The 17,819-nt window shown below is 40.5% G+C and overlaps 1 protein-coding gene across 1 annotated transcript; it reads left to right on the forward strand.

Annotated features, from left to right (window-relative positions):
* The first annotated feature begins 367 nt into the window (after positions 1-367).
* Positions 368-17,293, forward strand: si:dkey-178e17.1 (tricarboxylate transport protein, mitochondrial). Its single transcript, XM_028578860.1, has 9 exons — positions 368-667; positions 9,512-9,619; positions 10,984-11,083; positions 14,680-14,818; positions 15,129-15,213; positions 15,385-15,489; positions 15,896-16,011; positions 16,135-16,208; positions 16,674-17,293. The coding sequence occupies exons 1-9, from the start codon at positions 556-558 to the stop codon at positions 16,786-16,788; spliced, it is 954 nt and encodes a 317-aa protein (XP_028434661.1). The 5' UTR covers positions 368-555; the 3' UTR covers positions 16,789-17,293.
* The last annotated feature ends 526 nt before the right edge of the window (positions 17,294-17,819 follow it).

Here is a 17,819-nt window from a genome sequence, read left to right on the forward strand (position 1 = left end):
ATGTTGCCTCGCTGATACAGACACAGACAGGCTTGCGCCCCGCCCTTCTTCTGAAGTGGAACAAAAGTGGCCGGTCTCCTCTCACACTGCGCTCTTATAAGCACCCAGGGTGTCACCCACTGCCCCCCCTCCCGTCACAAAACCGGCTCGGCGGTTGTTGACATTGACTCGCTTCACGGAGAAATAGCCAAACTCCACGCAGCAGCAGCAAACGGAGACAACTCTTCGATCCGCACATTATTTCCGGTTTGCTTTGCTTTGCTTTCTACGCACTCGTTTCGTGATACAGCGTTACCATGGTTACAAATAACAGCTGTTGGAGCTAGAACATCCCAACTTCCTTGAACAGTCCCAGCGTACGCCCACTGTCAACAGACACCCGCTGGAGTCTCCGGACGCATCTGAGCTCACCTGCATCCAAGCGCACCACCCAGCAGACGTCCATGTGTTGCGCGCTCCAGTCGACTTAAAAAGAAATTGCAAGCTCTACTCGGAGATAAACCTCATTATAGTGAAAGCTTTTTGTAGATTTGACTGTGTATTTTCCCCGTAGTTATGCAGGATAAAGGAACATTTATCAGCCCTTTCCTCAGACCGCGGTGTCTGGCGGCAGCGGCGCCGGCCGGGAAAGCGAAATTGACTCACCCGGGAAAGGCGATTCTGGCAGGTAAGCTTATGATGATTTGTCACGCGGAAAAGTCAGAGTTTGACAAAATGTCACTAGTTACAATGAAGTTAGTTAGTTGATCAAAGCAGTAGTATTGTTTTCCAGATACTTTTGTGTAAACTTTCTGGCGAACAGCAGAGCTAATGTGCAATACTTAAGACAAACAATTAAAATAGCGTAGAGGAAATGAAAACCTAATGAAGTCACACCCAGGAGGGAGGTAAGTCAAGTAGGCCTAAAGTCAACAACTTACCAGGTATTCTGCACAGACACGTTCGAATTTGTAAAAAAAAAAAGAATTGCATTTGGTTTTGTCTCGTTTTTGTTTTGCTGCACGTATCACAAACAATACGTTTCCGTTTAGTTAGTGGGTCTGCACAGATAAATATGAAAGCTGCAATAGATGCAATACATGTTTCTAAAAATTAATGATGAGCTGGTAAAACAAGATACTTTACCAGAGTTGCTACATTTTCCACCAACTTCTAACACTTGCACTCAAACCATGCTGACCCCGTGACCCTGTTGTAAAATGGCCTTGAACCCCAAGAAAGCCGTTCTCTTCCTCTGACAAACAGTCCTGTCCTGCCATGGTCAGATCTTACCTGCTGCACTGATGTGATTCTATCCCTCTAATCTAAGATCACCTCTGGTGCACTTTACATAATGCTGTTAGAGTGGATTGATGCATGCAGCAGTCCAGGGGACCCTCTCCTGAGACCATACAGTGGAGCCATTCACACAATGTCTCAGGTATGGAGGTGAGTGAGAGGCTTGCGAGAATGCAACATCAGAAACACCCTTAACGTTCTGTCATCTCAATTCTTTATGGCTGTAACTAACGATAATTTGAACTGTTGACCAATCTGTTGATTAGATTTGGAATAATGGGTTAACCACATAGCCAACAGCACAAAATTATGTATTATATATCATTATGAAACGGAGGAATAAGAAAAAAAAAATCTTTGAACTGAAGGTGCAACCACCAAAGGTTTGGTAAAAATATTTTAACAAATCAATTGATCGACTTATTTGTTATAGCACTACTGCTTGTTTTAGCCATTCCTGTGATTCTTCAGTTTATCCTCCTAAGGTTCAGAAGCTCTCCTACTCTGCCCCCCACATAAACCCCTCGACCCCTTCCTGTGTTGATGATCGAGGTGGAACAGCTACAGTTGATGAAGAGCCTCTAAAAGATGCTCCTGGATTAAGGCTACATGCTGCTATTTGACAGAACCAGTTACATCCATTTTTTTTTTTTTTATCATTTTGAATGATTTCCTTTTCATTTAAGGTTATAAAGAAACTGTTTTAGGTCAGAAACGTATGATTATTATAGGTAGTTTTGTGCTGATTATTTTCTCGATGAATCATTTTGGCTATAAAATGTGTGAAAATAGTGAAAATATGAGTTCCAGAGCTCAGGGTGATGTCTTTAAATTGCTTGTATTACCTGGCCAACAGTTGACCAAACCCCCACATATTTAGTTTACTATCATATACAAGACAAAAACAAAACATCTTTTGGATTAATGATTTTGTGGCGCATGGAGTGAGAAGAGAAAAAAAACATCTCTCCTCTAGACTCGTGTCGTCCTGTCAGCCACTGAGAAAAGGAAATGTGACCGCGGTGAGACCTCCCCCCTCCCCCCCCCCCCCCTTCAATCCTGTACAGCTTGATTGACTGGATATGGCCCAGTGTAGCTGGCCAGTTTTGCAACAGCAGCACGATTGCATTCTCTCTCTGTCTCAACTCTGTGCACCCTCTGACTCCTCCTGGCCTCACTGTCAAGAAATTGTTGATTTATCACTGCCTTTCAAGGGTTTTGGAAATGGAAGTGTGTCTACGTGTAGTTTAATAAAAGTACATGTGCAAAGCATCACTTGGATGACTCAGCGGAAGATAACTGTCTTTTTGAGTCTGACCTGAGATGTCGTCCATCAAAAACCACTGCTGATAGTTTACATCGTCAGGATGCACATTTTTTTCACTCAGCTGTGGCAGTTTATAAATCCAATTGACACCTCTCACAGTGTTCTGAAATGCTAATGCTACTCTAGATGTATCTGCTATGGCAGTATGTCTGTGTGGAGAGAACGAGCCACATGCCCGAAGGCTCTAAGTAGACAAAGCAAGAAGTAGAAGGTCAAAGCTTAATGGATTACATAGCCCACATAGACCGTGGTTAGGGAGGAGGGGTGCACATTGCACATCTCCAAAGCTTTTAGAGATGTGTGAGCTCTTTCTGCTCCCATTGGCTAGTTCAAGTCTTTGCTCAACAGCCACTGGTGATGACTGAAGTTGAGACACGGAAGAGTTTTATCTTGTGAGGCCTGAGGGGGAGAGAGCGGTCTAAATGGGTCTCTGGTCCTGATTTGCTGGCTGCGGTGCATTCATACTCTGTTGTGGCTTTCATTTATAACCCTTATGAGCAGAGCCTGGGAAGCAAGATGATTAGACAGAGAGAGAAAGTTCCTTTTTTATCTTGATTTCATGATAGATTGGACTTTCCACTGAGACAGGTTTTATGTCTTTCTTTTTTTTGCTCCATTTTATTTTTTTCCCCTCTCAATCATCTATCTCTCTGGCCTCAGGGCAGCCAGTTAGGTTTTCTGAGTGGCTGTCTCCTCTTAGGCTCAGAGGGCTCGTCAAACTGTGCACTTAGTTCCTGTTTCCTCGCGTCACAGGTGACGCACACAGTCACCTCCCCTCCGCTGTGCTGCTGCTGGCAAACCTAGGGTACCGAGATGATAAATTACAGTGCACCCCTTCTGTTAATCTCCCAACCCCCCCTGCTGTAACAGCCTGTCAGCTACACGTTGGTATAATGCAGCCACACAAACAAATAGCAGTGTAGAAATTAGAGCATTTAAAATACACTGGGTCAGCTTAATATTACATTTTTTAGTCTCTCTTCATTGCATTTGTGAATGTCTTGGAGCTTACAGCACCACACAGGAAGTTTAGCTTGTTGTATCTCACTAATTACAAATCACAATTTTATAAACATATCGGAAGTTTTTAGATTTTCTCTCTTTCAGTCAGACAGTTTTTAATTCATTTCGTTATTGTGTAACTTGCAGAGACTTGAAACTTGTTGAGAGAATCAATCAAAGTGAACATGTTATACATTTTTGTCAAAGTTATATAATCACAGCAGGGTAATTCATTTTCAAGTAATTACCTTGTTGGGCTCCAAAACACTCTGACGTCTTAGACTTGAAAGATGGTTGCCGACAACCATCTTTAAATGCCTTGGAAACCTTCTGCTTCTTACTATGAGTGATAGGGTTGTGTAGTCCTCAGGGAAATCTCTTTACCACTATGTTTTACCAGCTCGTGGCTAACTTTTGTCTGCTTGCCGTTTGGTACTGGGAAGATAGTGTATAGAGGGTTTGTATAGGAGATTTTTCACTAAAAATAGCTGCCTTCTGCATCTGGAAACCACGCTGAAGAAAGGAGAGACTGAATCAAAACAGTACGTTGAAAGATGCTAAAACCCTCCAAAGAGCTAAGGGGATGTTAATATAAAAATATTGGTTATAGCATTCAGTGTTTGTTTAGTCTTTATTTGAAACCGGGAAAGCATAGTTTAGTTTGTGAATACAGATGGAAACTTAATAACAAACAGTGCTTGGATTTTATTTATTGATATTTTGACAGAACAGCAGATGTTCCAGAACTTTACGGCATTCCATTCACCATTATGTTCCTTGTCCCCAATTTTCTTTTCATAGAACACAAAACAGAAGCATCTCTTACAACTATCAATAATATTAATCAGACTACTACCCAAAGACTGTAGGCTTTCACCTACAGCCATTGAATACAATTTCAAACACAGCTGTAGACAGTGCTTGGATTTTAGAAGTCAGACTTTCCTTGAATGTGCCAAACAAAGAAGGGTTTTCAAATACTCATAATTGCATGAACATATAATAACTTGACTTGGGCAAAATTAGTAAGCTTTCTTTCTTTTATTTCGAACAAAAATAAAATATAAAACACAATAAGTGTGTTGCAACACCAAAATATAAAAAAAAACAATATCTATGTTCAATATGAAAAGGAGCGGGAGGAAGCCAAAGCTTCTTATTTTGCCCACCCCTCTGACTGAATAAACCCTTAAAAAAAAAAATCAAATGTCTATGTAAGTAATGTAAAACATGTAAACCCACTGTTTTATCCTTTAACTGTAGAAAGCCTGACAGCCTTGTCTACAACTGTACACACTGTCAAAACAACCTGTGGCAGTTGTCCTGTTCATGGAAATATGTGTACAATCTGCTTGCTGCAGTTAAAAAGTTAAAGTTCCATGTAAAATTAATCATCCTGTAATTAGGCATCAGTGTAGCATTAGGGAGTGTTGTTCAGGACAGAGGAAGCCTTAAAGGCCAGACGTCAGATGAATAATTCTTTTCATGTTTTGCGATGTTATTACGGCTCTGTTAATAGGACACCTCATGTTTGAAGTACATCAGTCCTCTGGCTATGTTTCCCATTTGGACTGGAGATATTGGCATAATAACATCTTTTCCCCAGAATTAAAAGTGAGAGATAATCCAAATAAGGAACATCTGGATGAATAATAGATAGATTCTGCTGGAAAAATGCTTATTAATTTACACACACACACACACACACACACACACACACACACACACACACACACACACACACACACACACACACATCCTGGTGGAGCACTAGTTAGTAAATGCTAGCTGGCAGAGACGTAACAGAAATCACATGTTATCACATTACGACACTCCATTCCAGCCATGCTGATCCAAGATCAGTATATCTTTGAGAAGAAGAAACAATAAAGCTCATTCATCTGTTTTCGGCCGAAACCATCCAGTCTGTGAACAGAGACACACACACACACACACACACACACACACACACACACACACACACACACACACACACACACACACACACACACACATGATTTGCTGCTTTTCTTTGTCTTATGTGATAGTAGACCGAATATCTGCAAGTTGAAAAAAATTGTCTTATATTTTGGGATGGCCATTTTTAGTCACGCTAGGGGTCTTGTAATGCCGATTGTTGTTAACCACTTTGGTCCAGACTAAAATATCAACTGCTAGATGGATTGCTGTGAAATTTTGTACATACATTAGTGGTACCCATTGTCCTCCAACTTTTCCTCGAGTGCTACTAGCAGGTTGGTATTTGTTTTGTGAATTGTCTAGACAATTATTGTAAGGATTGCCATGAAAGTTGGAAAAAATATCCATGTTGACCAGAGGATAAACCTTAATGATATGGTGATCCCCTGACTTTTCATCTAGCACCCCCAGCAGGTGCTGTCTGAACATGAATATATTCTCGTGCCCAAACCTGGTCAATAAAGCAATGGTTTTCTAAATTTGGTATGGAATAACTTAGATTAGAGCCCCGAACTCAACACCACCATTATATTACATGTCATTTAGCTGACGCTTTCATCCAAAGCGACTTACAATTGCTACATACATCAGAGGTCGCACGCCTCTGGAGCAACTATGGGTTAAGTGTCAGGGACACATTGGTTGATGAGTCACAGTGGGAATCGAAGCCGGATCTCCCACACCAAAGGCATGTGTCCCATACACTGCACCATCACCACCCAAACAGCTTTGGGATAGATTTGAATGGTGACTGTGAGCCAGGCCTCATCACCTAACATCAGTGGCTCACTAACGCTCCTGTGGCTGAACAAAACCCTGCAGCCAGATTCAACATTCTGGTGGAAAGCCTTATTCAGAAGAGGGAGGCTGCTATAATGCTATGCTCAACAATTCGGTGTAATTAATAAGAAGTGTTGAATTAAATCATAAAATAACCATGTCCGAGCACAGTGTTACCTTTAAACCGTACAGCAACGTATGCACTCTGTCTGATTTATTAAACTGCTGCTTAGCTTGTGGAAGTTTCAAGTCTCTAAGAGTCTGTAGAAGCAGATTTGTATTAGACACAACCTGTTTTTTAACCGCCCTTGGGATCTGAATATCACTCCAATGCCATTTCCATTTCTTCTTGTGTAATAGTAACTGTCAAAGATCTATGTGGATGCATTGATTTTATGACACTGTGAAGAAGTGTTGCTGCGGGATGAGGAGAGAGGAAGGAAGGTGCTTCTAAGAGAAAGATTGAAAATGGGAGAGGAGAGCCTGTGAAGATAAAGATTAATGGCCATTTTGCTGATGTAACCCACGTCACGTGGCAGCTACATGGGAGTCATTTAGGGTGTCATCTGTAAAATTTGAGTCTGTGTTTTGGATGTAGGCTGCAAAACGGACAAGAAGACAAGCAAACTGCTTCTCTTCCACAGGCGCTGTGTCCAATGAGGATTGAGTGTGTGTGTGTGTGTGTGTGTGTGTGTGTGTGTGTGTGTGTGTGTGTGTGTGTGTGTGTGTGTGTGTGTGTGTGTGTGTGTGTGTGTGTGTGTGTGTGTGTGTGTGTGTGTTGTGTGTGTTGTGTGTGTTGTGTGTGTGTGTCAGTCACAGACTGGATGGTTTCGGCCGAAAACAGATGAATGAGCTTTATTGTTTCTTCTTCTCAAGAAGATACACTGATCCTGGATCAGCATGGCTGGAATGGAGTGTCGTAATGTGATTACATGTGATTTCTGTTATGTTTCCGCCAGCGAGCATTTACTAACTAGTGCTCCACCAAGATTAGAAGAATGACAGTTTACTGGCCTGGTGATTGAAGTGTGGGATTCAGCACCGTGGTGCTCACAGTTTTTTTGAATTTGCCCAATTAGGTGAATCCAGCTCTAACCAATGATGGATGATAAGCAGTTTAATGGCGATAAATGAGTGTATTAGATAATTGTGCAGCCTTAAGTAAAAGCCATGTACTCTTATTGATTCCCCTTAATAAATCAGCCCCACTCACAGAAAAGGAGATAAAGAGAAGCAGATGAGTTAGAGGCTTTTTATGCTTTGAGACAAATGAGATTTATGCAAGTACAGCTAGAACCTAGTATCAGGAAGATATTCCTTTGAACTTTTGGTATTGCATTGCAGTGCCATCTACTTGTAGTCCTAAAATGTATGTCCTGGATTAAATATATGTTTTAAATTTATGATTTTTATCTTATGTGGATGCTCTGCTTCTTGGTGCCGTGATAAAGGTCCTGTTGGCAGCTGTGAAATGTGAGGAGTGCAAAACTACAGAGCTAAATGACACTGCGGCAGTATGTGGAAACGCCAGAATACATTGACAACAAGAAAATACACAGAATACACCAGACCTAACCAGCTGGCCAGTGTCATATTAAACCGTCTTAAATCATGAAGGAAAATTCTGCTAGTAGTCTCATTTCTAGAATATTCTTAAAACCTGTGTCTTTTCATTATCTTGAAATAAGAAACAAGATACACTAGAAAATGAATGATTTTTTTTTTTTAAAGATCTTGAAACTAGGTGTTTTGAAGTACAAATGTGAAATAATCTCTCTTGTTTTAAGAAAAAAGAGAAAGGGGGGGGAGCTTTTAGGACTGAATTATTGACTAAATCTCTGGTTAAAGCTGTAGGTAAGTGTAGGATTTAAAAAATGTCTGACTTTAGCAAGGAGACAGATTTAACACTGAGAATGAATGGGAACAAAGCAGAACATAGACTGCACCAATTTTCAACTGGATTGTCTATTTTTTCTACAAACAAAAAATTATGCCATGTGAATAATTTGAAGGATGCTTTAATCAAATCAGGTTTTAAGATCGACGTTTTTTATATCTTGGTAGTGCATGGGAAGTCATGTTTTATAAAAGCTTCTGAACATCTGAGGTACAACTTTTTCTTCAGTAAACATCTGATCACAGCTGATAATTCACAGAAACCAAGAGAATCGCAACAACTTCCTGTTGGACCCACTTCTCTTTGAACAAGATTTGGACTTTTCATGAAAGACATTTCAGTTTTTCTCTTCCCATTCATTGGTTTGTTGTGGTAATTTTTCTTCTTGACTTGGCACAAACACAAACCATATACAGTAAATGTTCTTTACTAATTAACCAGAAAATTTATTTCAGATCAGGGATATCTTTTGTTTGTTGGGGGGGGCATGTCTGTATGTTTCTGTTTGTGTCACTTGCACAGTGTGCTTGTTTACATGTGTGTCTGTGTCATTGCGTTAATAGAGGGTCTTGGCCTGGGTAATGGAGCCCCTCCCTGCAGGCTGAGTAGATAATTTAATTAATGTCAGCCCTTATTCTATCCTCCTCCTTCCCTCGTGACTCATCTGTCTTTTGCATAGGCCTCGCTTTTGGACACAGTAGTTCTCATCTACTCAACTCATCAACCGCAGCCGGTTTCAGGCTGAACTCTCTAGCAGTCACACGTTCACATTCACTTTATTATTTCTTTCTTTCTGTATGTCTTCATCTCTGCAATCACACAGTACAGAATATCTAAGATGCAGTAACATTTTCACACAACCTTCTTTTCTTCTTTCAAACAGCACAGTCACTGTGTAGTTCAGCCGCAGCAGAAACCGTTGATTCATCCTTGCCTAGCTCGTTACTCTTCCTCTCTCGGCTGCAGTGCTTTCAATGTTTATGGAGGGAAAGCCATTTGTGGAGTCACTGTAATGATCCATGATGTGATGGCACCTCCATGCAATTCATAAGGGTGACGGGGCACTGAATCAGGCTTGGTTTGGCTGCAGCCAGGCAAACATGGCATGCTAAGTTCAGGCAATATGTAGACAAAGCTTCCTTTTCCTTCCTCAGCTCTCATTGTTTGACAAGTGTCAGGTTCATTTACACCTATTCTTTATGTTCTCTATATTATTAACAAATACTATCATTGTCTGTGTTTTTCAGGTGGAATTGCAGGTGGCATAGAGATCTGCATCACCTTCCCAACAGAGTATGTCAAGACCCAGTTACAACTGGAGGAGAAGGCCAATCCACCCAAATACAGAGGAATAGGTGAGTGTGACTGAATGTGGGATTCAATTTAGTATCAAATATTTCCCAGTTCAGACACCTACCATTGATATAAAACCATAGCATTTTTGGTTTATTAAACACACTTAATTGATACCACTCTCATGTCCATACATGAGAGTCAAAAAAGAGAGTAAAGTGAGAGTAAAGTGTAAATATGAAGCTACTACCAGCAGGCGGTTAGATTAGTTTAGCACAAAGACTGGGAAACAGCTAGCCTGGCTCTGTTAAAAGGTAACAAAATCCGTCTACAAGCACCTCTAAATTTCACTTAAAAAGACGTTATATCTCAAAATGTTATGGGGGTTATGTGCTAGACAATTTTTTTGCCTTGGGCAGTGACTATCTATTTTCTGTCTATCTATCGTATATATCTATCGTATATTCTGTTCTTAATTCTGTCTCTGTGCCTCTCTCAGGAGCTCATTATCCTATTACCCATCATCCCCAGGTACATTAGGGATTCTGGCAGGCTGTCGCTGTGCTTGTTTATATGACTTAGAACAGACTAATGCACACTCACCATCCATGCATGCCAGGGTACACACACACACACACACACACACACACACACACACACACACACACACACACACACCCAGGATGTGTTAATATTGGCTGGAGCTGTGAGGATCAGAGACCATGCTAATGAGCGCTCAAGACAGCTGTTGCTTTTTCTGCTCCGTTGTGCATTTGGCTTGATAGCAGAACATGAATTACTGGACTGATATCTCCAAGAGTGAGAGAAGTAAGACGTGAGTTCAAAGAAAAACACCAAGTTTTTGGGGGAAAATAGCCTGTTGATGACAGATGGACAAGGACAGATGTTTTTGGTGTGCTCTTATGTGTATTCTTTATAAGGGTCATTCCCATAGACTGTTAATATTCAATCAATCATCAATAAAAATTTATTTATATAGCACTTTACAAAACCAGCAGGTATCCAAAGTGCTTAACATCAGAAACACATGTCATACAATAGAAAGAATGAACATAGAAAACAGTAAAATCAGAAAAGGTTACACAGAAACAAAAGAATGAAATTGTTACACCACTGCTATGTATTAAAGGCCAGACAGAACAGATATGTTTTGAGTTTGGACCTAAAAAGAGCTACATCTGTGTGCGAATATCAGGGGGTAATTTGTTCCAGAGTCTCGGGGCAGCAACTGCATTAATATTAATAATATACAGTCTATGGTCATTCCATACTCAGGGCAAATAAATTAATAAACACTGTTGCAATACATTGTTTATGCTATTTAAAAACAACATATTTATACTGAAGGAAATTGTCCACAGTGGAATCTGATGTATTGAAATTGTGTGTGTGTGTGTCCTTACAGGTGACTGTGTGAAACAGACGGTACAGGGTCATGGTGTTAAAGGACTGTACAGAGGACTCAGCTCACTGGTGTATGGATCCATACCCAAATCTGCAGTCAGGTAACCAAAATAAACAATAAGGGTTCTGAACTAAGACTCAAGTACAGGTAAAAAATTGGGATGGAATATTCTAAAAAAGTAGCTAACCTCAAAGTACTTAGATTGAATAAATGATTGAATAATCACACGTTAACTGTTACACGTGATTTCCAAGCAGTTCTTAAAGGATGAGATCAATTCCTCCAATCAGTAAAATCGGAAATGACCAAATAAAGTGCACAAACAGTGAAACCACATAAGTCCTCTTTACAGCAGTCCAGTTTTTGATGCTTCTGGTTAGCTTTTCAGTATTTTGCTGTAACAGATGATTTTAGGCGTTATGAACTGAAGTCTTATATCTATCGATGATGTTGGACTTTTAAAGTAAATGACCGCAGCAGAGCTGACTCACAATTATCATCATCATCATCATCATCATCATCATCATATAAAACCATTTCTAAAAAATAAACTACTTTTACTTTTTTACTGCTTTGAATCTTTTGTCACGTTACATTTTATATCTTATATTTATATTCTAATAAATATAAAATGTAGAGCGTATGGGTATATGTGTGCAGTAAATAAATTGAGCACTTTTAGCTAAGCCATTGTGATCTTCTACCTGGAACCACTAACACACAATTCAATTATTCTAGTCAATTACCCACAATGCAAGGCATAAATGTCACACTAGCCTTCATTATTCTTTCACACCAATGACATTTATGAAAGTGTGCACATTGCAGTGCATGTGTACACACACATGTTGCACAAACCTAAGTCAGACACTTGCATAGAACAATATTTTGTTCCCCGTTTCATTCTTTAACTCCTTCCCCCTCTCTCTCTTTCTCTCTTTCTTTCTGTGAGTGTGTATGTGCGTGTATGTGTGTGTAATGCGGGAGGGTAGCCTGTCTGTTCGATGGAGAGACAGGCCCAGCCAGGCGGAGCAAAGATGCCACTCAAACTCAGGCAGGGTCTCAATAGGAGCATAGAGACGGAGACGTGTGTGTGTGTGTGTGTGTGTGTGTGTGTGTGTGTGTGTGTGTGTGTGTGTGTGTGTGTGTGTGTGTGTGTGTGTGTGTGTGTGTGTGTGTGTGTGTGTGTGTGTGTGTGTGTGTGTGTGTGTGTGTGTGTGTGTGTGTGTGTGTGTGTGTGTGTAAGTATCATTGTCCTCTTTCTGCTCTTGTTATCAGACTACATTGTATTTAAAAGTGCATATTGGTGGCTAAATACATACCAGCTGTGTGCAAGCTATATACATTGTTATATACATTATTTAAAATATACATTATTCAATTATTTCTACTTGCATCAGTACAGCCTTCAGATGTCTATGGGTTATGAGCTGTTGCCCCTTGTCTTATTTGAATGCTTTCTAGAGGCATGAAGATGTGAAGTTATTAATTCAGTAATTCACAAGACAAATCCATGTTCAGAGGCAAGTTTGAAAAAAATATACACATAATTTTGTGTTTTTGTTTTTTTTAACTTGGTAATCATCTCATGAATCCTCAGATTTATCTTGCGATCATTTGGGGATGTGCCGAGCTTCTGATTTAGGTAACATGTAAAGGTGAATACAAAAAAGAAACATGATGGAGAGATGGAAACAGATTTGATTAATGGAGAGTACCTTGGCACGTTTCCATTGACCACCACTTCCCCTGAGTCGTTTGTTCGATCTGCTCTCGTCTTACTTCTTGTATCTTCTCTCCCTTCCCCTCTTCCTATCGCTCGTTTGCCTCCCCAACCCTCTTTCTCCCCCATCCCATTAACTGATTGCCTATGCACCATCAAGCACCATAGCCTGCTGGAGGGTTGTCGGGGAGGTATGAGAGGGACAGACAAGAGTGCCTTTGACCTGTTCCTCCTCTTACCTCTTCATCCATATTTACATCCCTCTCTCTTGTCTGCCCAGCCTCCCTTCTTTCTTTCCTTTTTAGTCTCCAGCCAACTCTTTTCCCTCTCCTTCACCTCCTCTTCTCATCTGCACAACTGACCTTGTAGAAAGACCTGCTAATGAAGATTGGGCAGCACTCTGCTGCTGTCCAGAATGACTCATCTCCAACTGTGGATGTCGGCCAAAATACAATGTGTCATATTCTAACGGTGAAGTTTTGTCCACTTGTTAAATGGGTGGGGGAGATTTGGAGAGTTAATTGGCACAGGATCAGGCCTGACAGTGGCATATTTCTCTGAAGCAGCTTTTAACGAAAAGCGTTCGCTCCACAAAGTTAGTTATTACCTAAGTGCATCTCAGTGCAGTCTAAGAAAGCTGCAGGGCAGTACACTTTTTCATTTTATATTCTCTCCAAAGCTAAAACCATGTTTGTAGTAAGCAAGTGGTGTGCATAAAGAGAGAGAGGAGTGGATTTATTTGTGTGTGCTGTTTGTTCCTGCTCGACAGTCTGAGTCCGTTAATTGTGTGGAGCCTGTCTTTCAAAAGTAAATCTGTGCGAGGAGTGAGACAACAGATGTGGAAGGTTAATGAGCAGAGGAAAATATTGTGATAGAAAAGCAGATGGGGAAGAAAACTAAATTCACTTGAGCCAAGTATAAGAGATGAATGCTGTTAGACCTGTGACGACGGCAGGTAGATGGTTTAAGCAGACTAAACAAAGACAGAGAGGAAAACAAAGCATTCATCAAGACCTGTGTCTGTCTTCCTCCCCCCTTCTGCTAAATGTACCGTGCAGCGTCCTCCCTTCACCACAATTCAATTCCATCTATAAATAGCCTTTCTTCTAAAGGACTCACTGGCACAACAATTTCTGATTGCAGATAAACCACAGCTCTCTCTCTCTCTCTCTCTCTCTCTCTCTCTCTCTCTCTCTCTCTCTCTCTCTCTCTCTTCTCTCTCTCTCTGGGCTGGCTTCCATGGCAGCTGTTGCTGGTCATTCGTTGGTTTCTGAGCCACTACAGTTTATTGTTGCATCCTTAATGAGGATGCAGGAAGGACAGTAAAATAAAAGCCGTAAGCACATTCTGCATCTTAAGCAGTTTGTTTCCACAAAAAAATTGAGGTGGAGGGAAGTTGCATCTGTGGTTCTGAATTATTTGTACTAATGAGCCATTGAGTGGAAACGTCCTCTTGTACTACTTCTACTGATTTCAGCTGATGAGGGACAGCATAATTATCTTTCTATCTGTGGTCTTTTTCATATGCTATAGGTGTAGTGGTAATGACTTAATGCAAGGAATATCATTATGTTTGACTGCAATCATATCATCTATTTGTTTTTTATTTTATTCATTTACTTAATAATTTTACGTTAACTGGAAGATTATCTTAGATAAAAAAATGGAGATCCAACAAACAAGAGCAAAGGCTCAACCACAAAAGAAACTTTCAGCCTGCCATGTTAAAAGTGTATATTCTAAGTGTGTAGGAGGTGTTTTTTAATAACTTGCAGGGTTTTAAACAAAAGTAGGCAGTTGAATAAACGGTACTTAACATGTCAGATGTACTGTGAAGGTCATCCACTTTTAACAATTCAAGACCCTACATAATGTTTTTTTCTCTCACAAAAATAATGATTATTTACTTGTCTTGCAGCAGTTTTGCGTTAACTTCTTCCATTATTCCCTGCTGGCTCTGTTCTGTTTCTCAGGTTTGGAGTGTTTGAGTTCCTCAGCAACCGTGCAAGGGATGAGTCCGGTCGACTGGACAGCACCAGAGGCCTGCTGTGTGGGCTTGGAGCTGGGGTCATGGAGGCTGTTTTGGTGGTCTGTCCCATGGAAACTGTCAAGGTATGTTACCAACTGATCTGTGGTCAGATTTTTAGTGTCATGCATACTCAATGCCCATCCAACCCGAATACACGTAAAATGATTCTGTCCCATGTACTTTGTGAATTTATAATTTTTGTATAATAAACCTATTCGTGTAAAGCACTCTTCTCAGCTAATTATATTTTCAGTTTGTTTAATATTGTGTCTCTGTACATTCACTGAAGAGGGTCAGACTAAACATTTGTGCAGTTTTCACTACATTGTCTCCAGTCCCTTCTCTGTAATAGCAAAGCAACATTTCCTGTTTTCCTTTTTTTTATCTACCAAGGTTAAATTCATTCATGACCAGACTTCAGCCAACCCCAAATACAAGGGCTTCTTCCACGGAGTTAGAGAAATCATCAGGGCACAAGGTAGAGACCAGCTTCAATGCATGTCATTCACCTGACATCTACTGTTCGGACAGGGTAATGCAACTGAAAACATAGCATAATTAAAAAGTGTAGCATCCAGACATGATGTTGTTTACGAAATGTATGAAGAGCATAACAAATGTATCTACTGTACTTATCATGCCTTACCAGGAATAAAAGGGACATACCAGGGTCTCACCGCCACGGTCCTTAAACAAGGCTCCAACCAAGCTATTCGATTCTATGTGATGACCTCTCTCAAGAACTGGTACAAAGGTCAGTGTACATAAGACTGTATGTGTTTGTCTGTTTTTCCATACAAGAGATATTTGAACAAGAGACCAACAATGCTGATGGCCTAGAAAAATCAGTTGAGATGATTGTTAGAAGTGGCTCATGTCTAATGGCCTTCTTTTCTTCTGGAAGCAGAAGTCTTGTAGCAAAAATGAAAGCGTGCAGACTGATATGGGTATATACTATAGTGTGGAAGTGGGACACAGTATACTATGAATATGAATACTGTATAATGTTCATATGGACTTATTGTCTGAATTCCAAAGAGTTGTCAAACTGCTTGCAGGGATTCATCAGCTACACACCCTGTTCTGTTGTTCAGTACCAGGACTGAATTTGCTTTCAAGCATTCACTGTTACCGAGTCCTCTGTTATGTCCTTTTACCAGGTGATGACAACAATAAAGCTATTAATCCCTTGGTGACTGGAGTATTTGGAGCCATAGCAGGAGCAGCCAGTGTCTTTGGAAACACACCACTAGATGTCATCAAGACAAGGATGCAGGTACGGTATATTGTAATATGGTGGCCGTTATAAAGCACGGGTTTTTGTATTCCTTGTTGGGGTTTTGATATAAACTTCACGTCAATGCTTATAAATAACAGTGCCTTTCTTTTCTTTACAAAGGGTCTGGAAGCACATAAATATAAAAGCACATTGGACTGTGCATTAAAGATCATGAAATATGAGGGCTTGGCAGCGTGAGTATGCCTCTACTTTGTTTAGTTTGTTTGAATTTAGCTTAGTTTTACAGCAGGCTTTCATCCCTTTTTATCATACCCAGCCTCTTCTGCTTTTTCATCCTACAAGTTATTTTGTTAACGGTAAATGGGAAACACCTATTGGCTTTACTTAAACCCTAATATTATATAACATATAATACAATAAGTCTACAGAAACTAAATCTGCAAATATTTACCATCAGAAACCTAGTGAAGTAGGATTTTTAAAATGTTATTGTAATGTCTACAAAGCATACCAATCCAAGTGAAAACATGTTAGACATGAAACATTTAACATAAAATTAAACAATAAAATCCTATGAGACAAAATTTTGTTTGAATTTCATGGCTATATATTAATGTATCAGCCATCAATAAATGTGCCTTTTTCTAAACACTGGTGTTTTATATTCACTCCCCCTCTCTTTTTGTGTTCATCTGTAGTTTCTATAAAGGAACAGTTCCTCGGCTGGGCCGTGTGTGTCTGGATGTGGCCATAGTTTTCATCATCTATGAGGAGGTGGTGAAGGTCCTGAATACAGTCTGGAAGACGGACTGAGCTACTGTACGTATAGGGCGGTGGCTTCCTGCTTTCCAGGCATCAGACACAGATCTGAGTATCACAGACCTCTTACGCATCATAAAAGCAAGGGGGTGAGACAGAAAGCTGAACTTAGATCTGTGTCATATGCTAACCAGGAAGTTAAAGAGCCCATAGACAGGGGCTGCAAACAAGAATAAAGCCTAAAAAAAAAGGCCCAGTGTCGCCCATATCTGGACAGCTGCAGTGTATGCCGTGACCAGACCAAGGGTCAATTTCAGAAGTGGGATTATACAGTAAGGTTAGCCAAATAACTAGGTAAAAAAAGATGCTTAAGCTTGATTTATGCTTCTGTGTAAAATCTATGCCGTGGCTACGAACGTAGTTAAGTGGAGACACAAACCTACGCAGGACCCTATGCCGTAGCCTCTTGAAAAATGTAACTACAAATAGTGGCGACGCACGTCGCTCTGCTGTGGCTTGTTAGCGTTGCATTTCCCCCGACTCATTTCCTTGTTCACCTTCTCTATGAACAACATGAAATCAAGGAGAGGATTAACTTTTCCTGCTACAGATTTCCCACCGTGTTCAGAAGGCACAGGGGAGACACTTTGTTTCTCTTACTATGCCTCTAGAGTCGCTACTTGCTCCAAAGCTAATCGCCGTCACTCTCTCACTTGCTCTACCACATACTACACACACACACACACACACACACACACACACACACACACACACACACACACACACATGCCGGCCCTGCTCTCTTAAAGAGATCGATGCACACACCAACGCACAACTATAAACTTCAGGCCACTACCTAGGCTACGGCGAAAGCTCTGCGTGGAGGCTCCGCAGAACCATAAATCAGCCTTTAGTTGTAGAGATACATCATTTCTAAATGTGAAACAAAACCTGAGTATTAGAGTCAACAACACAATTCTTAAAAACATTTTTGCAGAAATGTCAGCCTTTTCTCAAGTTATCTGGTTCACATTATTGTAAACCTGCTTTGTGAAATACCCTCCTTCAGTGAAAAACATTACTTC

Source organism: Perca flavescens, chromosome 5 (assembly GCF_004354835.1).
Source record: "Perca flavescens isolate YP-PL-M2 chromosome 5, PFLA_1.0, whole genome shotgun sequence".
Lineage (NCBI taxonomy): Eukaryota > Metazoa > Chordata > Actinopteri > Perciformes > Percidae > Perca > Perca flavescens.

Bases quoted from the DNA above. Each gene is read 5' to 3' on its own strand.
- si:dkey-178e17.1 (XM_028578860.1), top strand. From the start codon at position 556: ATGCAGGATAAAGGAACATTTATCAGCCCTTTCCTCAGACCGCGGTGT. The intron at 668-9,511 runs GTAAGCTTATGA...TGTGTTTTTCAG, and splicing joins GGGAAAGGCGATTCTGGCAG to GTGGAATTGCAGGTGGCATA. The intron at 9,620-10,983 runs GTGAGTGTGACT...GTGTCCTTACAG, and splicing joins ACCCAAATACAGAGGAATAG to GTGACTGTGTGAAACAGACG.